Source organism: Podarcis pityusensis (genome assembly GCF_964106645.2).
Source record: "Podarcis pityusensis genome assembly, chromosome: 2".
NCBI classification, from domain to species: Eukaryota; Metazoa; Chordata; class Lepidosauria; order Squamata; family Lacertidae; genus Podarcis; species Podarcis pityusensis.
In genome coordinates this window covers 81,317,858-81,325,707 of record NC_138029.1, presented here as the reverse complement: position 1 = coordinate 81,325,707, position 7,850 = coordinate 81,317,858, and the positions used below count along the sequence as shown (strand labels likewise).

The 7,850-nt window shown below is 47.7% G+C and overlaps 1 protein-coding gene across 1 annotated transcript in view; it reads left to right on the top strand.

Moving 5' to 3' along the window:
* Positions 1–5,592: 5,592 nt before the first annotated feature.
* PHF2 (PHD finger protein 2) overlaps positions 5,593–7,850 on the top strand; it is a 121,199-nt gene continuing 118,941 nt past the window's right edge. The window contains exon 1 of the mRNA XM_080996728.1: positions 5,593–6,533. Within this exon, the coding sequence (XP_080852854.1) occupies positions 6,436–6,533 (98 nt within the window). The 5' untranslated portion in view covers positions 5,593–6,435. The remainder of the gene's footprint in view (positions 6,534–7,850) is intronic.

The window sequence follows — 7,850 nt, the reverse complement described above, 5'->3', positions numbered from 1 at the left end:
TATTGAAATGTAGGGATAGGTAAGTAAATAAAGCCAACCTTCAGGTTGTAATGCTCTTGAAATGCTACGAAAACTAGAATTCTAGCTGCAGTATAGGCAACTAAATATGTTTTTTTACACTTTCAGTTGTAAATACGTTTTCAGGTATTTCTATAGATGTATTATGTAACCACTACATGTGCATAGGTATATGTTTGCAACTATTGTTGCATGTATATGTATGCAAAGTCACCCATCCTTACACTTATGTAATTGTTTCTCCTTATAACTATAGTTGTGTTTACATCCAGATGAAAATACCCATATTACACTGAATAGGAATGCCTTAACAACTCTTTGTATCATGATTTGATTGCCTAACATTGGGCAGAAACATGTTAATAGGTATAGACAAAAATCGTCACTAGATCAGTGGTTCTCAAACCATCCCCCCCCCCATGCCACTTGAAAATTGCTTAGGGTCTTGGTGGACCACTTAATTTTTTTTTGCCTGTTGTAGCAATTGTAATGTAATGAGCTAGATAGTATTATTTTTATTGTATTTTAATTGCTTCTGTAGGTCTGCCATATTTCAAACAGTGAAAATCCAGACAGAAAAGTTGAGCTTTGCCTCTGACTACAGAATGACATATGGCAACCCTAGCTTGACTTCTTTTGTATTTTATTGTAGTACAATTTGAATTCCGTAGAATACTATAGAATTCAAATTGTAAGTGTTCTTCACAAACATGCAATGGTTTGTAGACCACTGGTGCTCCACGGGCCGTAGTATGAGAACCCCTGTACTAAGGTTGCCATATTCCCAAAAGTTAAAATCCGGTTTTCCCGGACATTCCACCGATTCAGCAAAAATCCACCCAGATGCCATTTTTCTGAGTGATTCCCGGATGTGTCCAGGAAAACCCAGATGTATGGCAGCCCTACCCTGCACCAGATCACAATTTAAATTTGAAATAGGGTACATCTATTACAATCCATAATAATTAAGTTCAGTTCAATTGAATAGCCATTGCACACATGAATAACAACAAGAATATAGCTACGAATAGTAGTTGACATTTCTATTCCCTGACCTTTACAAGATAAATATTTTCCCATTCCCCCTTTAAGTTGTATTACACAAATTTGTAAAGCCTTTGCAATAAATTTGGATGTTCAATAGGATATATACCTCTCCACATCAGACAGCAAAAACAGGTCTTTGCAAGAGATGCTCTTCCCTTCTGTGATCTTAACAATGGATGGATGTAATTGTTTCTAAGATCATTATAAAAAGGGCATTGGAGGAGTACATGAGTTATGTCTTCTATAGACAGAGAGTTGCATGAGCAAACTCTATCCTTCTTAGGAACTCCTTTATGTTGGCCTGTCCAATATGCTAACGCAAGGGCATTTAGTCTTGCCTGAGTAAAGGCTACTACTCTCATTTTAACATTTGGCAAATCTACCAGATATCTTGGCAGGGATGGATACAATGGAATAAAAAAAGCATACAATTTGTTTGATTGGCAGATCTTGATCTCAGCAGTTTGTGGTTGCATCTCAGTGTCTTTAAGCCTTTGGAGTATTAATTCTTTAGCTTTCTCAAAACTCTGCGTCACAAGAAAGGAGGCAGAGAGTCCCAACCTCATGGCAGCAGATTGCACTTCATGTTTCCGTGAGTCTGGGGTCATGTCTTCCAAAAATGTCATGAGGGATTCTGATACATGCTTAAAAATAGTTTTTAACCAAAAAAGCAGAGCTAGACCTTGGCTTTAATGGGCATTACACCCAGTTACACATGGAGCTGTGCTATTTTTGTAGAGGTAGGGACTGGCAGTCTGCACAAAAAAATATTGCGCTCTCTCCAGTGCGTCTAAATTGGTCATGGCCCACAGTGGTGTTCCATATAACAACTTGGGCAACACCCTGGTCTTATAAAGTTCTAAAGAGAGCCAGTGTGGTGTAGTGGTTAAGAGCGGTAGTCTCATAATCTGGGGAACGGGGTTCGCGTCTCCGCTCCTCCACGTGCAGCTGCTGGGTGACCTTGGGCCAGTCACACTTCTCTGTGTATCTGAAGAAGTGTGCATGCACACGAAAGCTTATACCAAGAACTAACTTAGTTGGTCTTTAAGGTGCTACAGGAAAGAATTTTTTACTTCTCTGAAGTCTCTCAGCCCCACTCACCTCACAGAGTGTTTGTTGTGGGGGAGGAAGGGAAAGGAGAATGTTAGCCGCTTTGAGACTCCTGAAGGGGAGTGAAAGGCGGGATATCAAATCCAAACTCTTCTTCTTCTAAAGTGGGCTGCACCAAGTTGCCCCCTTTTGTAAGGTGGAATCGTGGTAGTCCATTTAAAGCTCTACCAGCTAATAGGGTGCTTGATTGAACCTGTGCAGACCATTTTCCTATCCACTGAAAGACCACACAGAGATACTTGAATGAGAATACTTGCTCCAGTGTATTTCTATCGAGTGACCAATTGTAAGTTTTCTTAGATTTGCCGAATGTCATAACTTTTGCTTTTTGGTAATTTATAGTCAGATGCTCATTCTTGCAGTACAAGCTGAAAAAATAATAATAATAACAATGTTCTGCAATCAGTGACAACTATCACTAAAAATAAGCCTTCCACATTCAGATGAAGTATAGCTTTATTACATTGATCTCCTGCTTTTCTCCAGGAAGCTCAAGGCTACGTACCTGGTGTCATGCCCCAATCCAGTTTATCTTCACAGCAATCTTGTGAGGTTGGGTCAGGCTAAGAAAGAGTCGCTCAGGGAACTTCAAGCAGAATGGAAATCAGGACCAGGGTCTTCCAAGTCTTAGCGCTCATTCACACAGGAGTTTAATGTGGACTTGAAACGGCTTGTGTCTCTTTTTCATTTATTCCTTTAGTTAGCGGTTTCCACAATGACATCATGTTCCACAATGTCACCCAAGTAGCAGCCTGAACTCCCCCCCCACTAAATTCAGGTTTTCCTAATTGATGGATAACCCAATAAGGGGAAATATACCTATATATAACATGACATGTCACTCAACTGTGGACATACTGAAGCACATTGAGAGGATGAGTATTTTTACATGTATGGTGACATTTTGCTGGGTGCCATCTATTGCTGCACCCCAACCTGTCTTTTTCTACTGGTGGTTGCTGATTACATGTTCTTGGTAGTTTTGTTTTCAATAACAGCTATTTTGCACAGAACAGCTCTTACACAAATCAGCTGCATTAATAAACAAAAAACAAACAAAAAACTTACCCTATCAGGTACAGGAGATAGGAAAGCAAAAAGGAAAGGAAAGAAATGGCAGTCTGTCATGTGAGTGACTCCAAATCTTAGGCCTGGAGGACACACAATTTATTTATTAATTCATTTAACTGTGCAAATCTGGAATATTGGAAAGCTTGTGTTTTTTTTAAAAAATATTTATATTTGCAGGCACCCACCAACACCTCAGGTTTCCTGACTTGAAGCAACACACACACTATTTTAGCTACACTTTTGTGCAAAATTTTTATACTGGAAACTTTATATTTCAATTTTTTAAAAAAAGATGCTGTCCACAATTTGTGTGCATGCCCAAAACTAGACCTCAGTTTTCCCAAACCTGCGGTGGGCAGAGAAGCACTAAGCGAAGGAAGGTGATTTCTGTCTCAGTGTTTCCCAGCCACACTAGTGGGCCATAGTTGATGTGATGGATTTGCACTGTGTGCAGTTGTCACCTTCCTTCGCTTAGTGCTTCCCTGCCCACTGCAGGTTTGGGAAAACTGAGGTCTAGTTTTGGGCATGCACACAAATTGTGGACAGCATCTTTTGTTTTATTTTTAAAAGGCACGCATGGAAAGAGCAACCAACTCATGCCTTAATTATATTCCTGGATATTGTGCAGGATTTGATATGTTGCCTAGCACATATTGCTTGTATTAACTACCATTACCTGTTACTATGTACTGTATTGCTTACAATTTGAACTGTAGCTATATAACTGCTCTTAATTTTTTGTACCGTCTGGATATTGCACTGTGTATTTACATTATATTGTTTATTATGTTCTGTGTTGTAAACAGCTGTGCAGTCTTTTGAGGAAGGTGGTATGCAATTTTTTCATAGTAATAATATTCTGAAGTTGCAGTGGCGTAGCGTGGGGGGTGCAGGGGGGGCCGGCCGCACCGGGCACAACATCGGGGGGGCGCGCTCGCACTCGCAGCTCTCTGCCCCTACCTGGCTCACTCTCTCTCACTGCAGTGCTGGCTGTGCGAATCCGATCCGAGCCGCTGGGTCGCCGCCCACTGTGGAGGGGGTGGGTGCCAGGCGTGCGGTGCGGAGAGAGAGCGAGGGACTATCTGGGGGAGGGACAGTGCAGCGGCCGCCCAGCGCAGCGCTGAGCGCAGGAGAGAACCACACCAGACCAGCCCAGGCAGCAGCAAGAAGAAGCTGGCAGTGGCGGCAGGTTAGGGGTTAGGGGGCGCAAATTACTTGCCTTGCCCCGGGTTAGGGGGCGCAAATTACTTGCCTTGCCCCGGGTGCTGACAACCCACGCTACGCTGCTGTGAAGTTGGCACTCCAAACCTTCCCCATGTCTGGCATGAGATAGCAGCAGGAGAACTCTCATTATGCCTTGATGGCGAGTTTCCACTCTTGGGAGTCCACAGTGATGAGGTACATCCACCTGGAAGGATCAGGATCCTGCCCAATCTTGGAATTAAGGGAGGGGGGCTTAGGACTCTCCCCTCCCATCCGCCCCTGCTGCAGAAAAATACCATAACTGTAATATAATCAAACATGTGGCTACAACAGCGAAGTGAATTAAAGCTGAAGCGCAAAATGACACGTGATATGTATATATATATATATTTAAAACTTTTCATCCGGAAACTTGGGACTGAATCGAAGGGGGCCTCCTGAAGAACAGAGCTGTTTACAATCGTTACAACAGATTCTTTCTGAAATTTATCGCACGGGGAAAGTTCTTCAAATTCTTCAGCGTAAAAGCGAAGTCGTGGAGCGCCATACACCGGAAAGACAAGAACCGGAACCGCCACTTCCTCTGTTCGACTCTCCAGCTTTATTAACTTTTTTTTTATTTTTAAAACCAGGCTCGCACTTTCGGTTGTAAATGTACGTAGCCTTAGAAGAAGGCTGGGTCTGTTCCCCCGCCCGAGTTTATTCCTCCCAGCTCCCCCCACCCCATTTAATACCTTCCTCTTTTGCAGAATCACTTGAAAAAACAGGGCTAGGGTTAGGAGCTTTCTAGTTTGAACTCGGTCCCCCAAGTTCCTTTATCTGAGTTCCTTCCAGTCTTGGGCAGCCACGGGAAGCTAAAAACATTTTTTTTTGGGGGGGGGGGGGAGACCTACTGATTCCTTCACCTCACATTAGGTGTAGATGTTGCTGTCCCCTTTCCAACCCAAAAATTTTGGGAGAAGGGTTGACGAGAGCCTCCAATGTGCCGATAGTATTTTTTTAAAGTTTCTGTAATATTTTTTATTATTTTAAAGACCCTTTCGCTCTTCCTCTCCTCCCCTTTCCGCGAGCTTTCTTTCACCCACCCCCTTCCAAATATCCCTCACTGAATCGTTTGTAATTTTTTAAAATCTCCCTCCTTCAATCGTCTCCGCTTTGCACGCCTCCCTGTTTATTTTCCAGCTCTGAGACTGGCTCTCTTCCTCTCCCTCTACCCGCTCTTTTTTTCCCCTTTCTTCCCTTCAAAAAATAAAAAAAAACAATTTTGCACGGTGCCAAGCTTGGGAGTTTTCACATATTCGCCTCCCCTTTTCTGCAGCCTCCCTCCCCAGCCCCATCAGAGGAAATATTACAATGTTGCAAGCTGACGTAAGGACATTACAAGGAAAGGGCTACATTTCGGAGTGTTTATGAAAAGCCTCGGTACTGTACTGTCACCAGGGGGCATGCAATAGAATGCATTTCGTCCAACATTTGGAATAATGATCATTTAGCAACCACAACTACCACCACCAACACCACCAAAAAAAAAAAAAAAAAAAATCGAGAGAGGGGGGGAAAAAGAGGGAGAGAGAGAGAGAGCTTCCAGTGCGCTTTGGAGTCCGCGCCAGACAGAGGAGCCATGCAGCCAAACTTTCGGGAACCCTTGGTTATTTTTCCTGACATTGCAAGCTCGCCCTTGAGGATCGCTTCTTGAAATCTCCAGGTTTTGTTTTGGCTTTTCTCTCGCCCCGATCCTGGGCGACCTCTCCCGCCGTCTCTAGGCCTGGCGGATCGGCTTCCCTTCGGCAACGGAGGAGAGGATCAGGAGAGGATCTACCTTAGCGGCGAGGGAGCTGCAGCGAGACGCCCTGCCTGCCTGCCTGCCCGCCCGCCTGCTCTGCCTGGGCTCTGCCTGCCTCTCTCTCTCTCCCTCCTCTCTCTCGCATACGCGCACGCAGAGCTCGCTTGCCTTGGGAGTCCAGTGTTGTTTTGAAGGGAGCTAACATGGCGACGGTGCCCGTCTATTGCATCTGTAGGCTGCCCTACGACGTAACCCGCTTCATGATCGAGTGCGACGCCTGCAAGGACTGGTTTCACGGCAGGTAACACAAAGCGATCGGGCCTCCCCCCCCTGCTCTGGGGCACACAGATCCCCCTCCTCTCGCCCGGGGGCCTTTCGCCTCTTCGGCTCGCTAGGGCACGAGAGAGCGAGAGCGAGCGAGAGATGGTGGCGGGGCTCGCAGGAGCTGCTGCTGCTGCTGCTGCTGCTCCTCCGTGCAGTTTTCCAACAGGCCTTTTTGGAGAAGAGGAGGAGGAGCCACTCTCCCCATTTCCCTCTCTTGTATTTTTTGTGTGTATGTGTGTGCGTTGTTTTGTTTTGTAAATTGTCGAGCCCGGGCGCACACAATGGCCTCCCCCCCCCTCCCCACATCGGGGCTCTAGTGTCAAGGGGCTGCGGGTGGCGGCGGCGGCGGCGGCGGCACTAGCGGGGGGAGGGAGAGCTATTGTCCTTTCCTCGGGGAGGGGAGGGCTTGGCTGGCTGCTAGCTGAGGAAGGGGTTTTTATTATTAAGGTTATTTTGTTCCTCGCTCGCCGCCAGCCCTGTGGGGGTCTTCATGGGCGGGTGGCCGAGGCGAAGATTTAAAGCTCGGTGCCCGCTCTCACTTTCTCCAGAGAAGGCATGGAGAGCGCGCGAGAGGGATATGAGGGCGGCGGGGGGGGGGGCGGCGGACGGTGAAAGCGCTTCCACACGACGTCTGGCCAAGGAGGAAGGGTCCCTACGGGGCGGGCGGGAGCTCCTAGGTCTGTGAACCGGGCGGGGTGTGTGTGTTGGGGGGCGGGAGTCCGGCTTGTTGGCGAGCCCGCTCTCCCGCGCTGTCGGCGGCCCCGTCGCCTCGCGTCTTCCTGAGGGAAGGAGGGGCGGCCGGGGCTGGGGGTGTTTCCTCACACGCGGGCGAGAGAGGGCGAGCGGTGGCGGGGGTCCCGAGCGAGGCGGCTGAGGGAGAGAGAGAGAGAGAGAGAGAGAGAACGAGCCCGCGCTGCTGGGCTGGGCTTCCCCCGGGAGAGGAGCGGCCAGGCGGGCCAGTGTGGACTCGGGCGCAGTCAAGGAAGGGAATCCCCCGCCGTGCGGGCTGCAGAGCCCAGAGCTGCTGGCGCCACTTTTGCTTGGGCGCGGAAGGAGCGAGCGAAACGCCAGGAGGACCCGCTCTCACCCTCCAGAGAGAGAGAGGGAGGCCGGGGGGGTGGTGGTGGCAGGAGGAGAGACGCTTCCTCTCCTCGGCGCCCGGAGGTAGCGCCGCGCTGGGCAGGCGCCCACAGCGGCTGCCACGTCCTCCTCCTGCACTTCGGGTGCCCCTCTTCTGCCTCCCCTCACTTCTTCTTTTAAAACATTCCATTTTAAGGGGTGGGAAATGGATCTG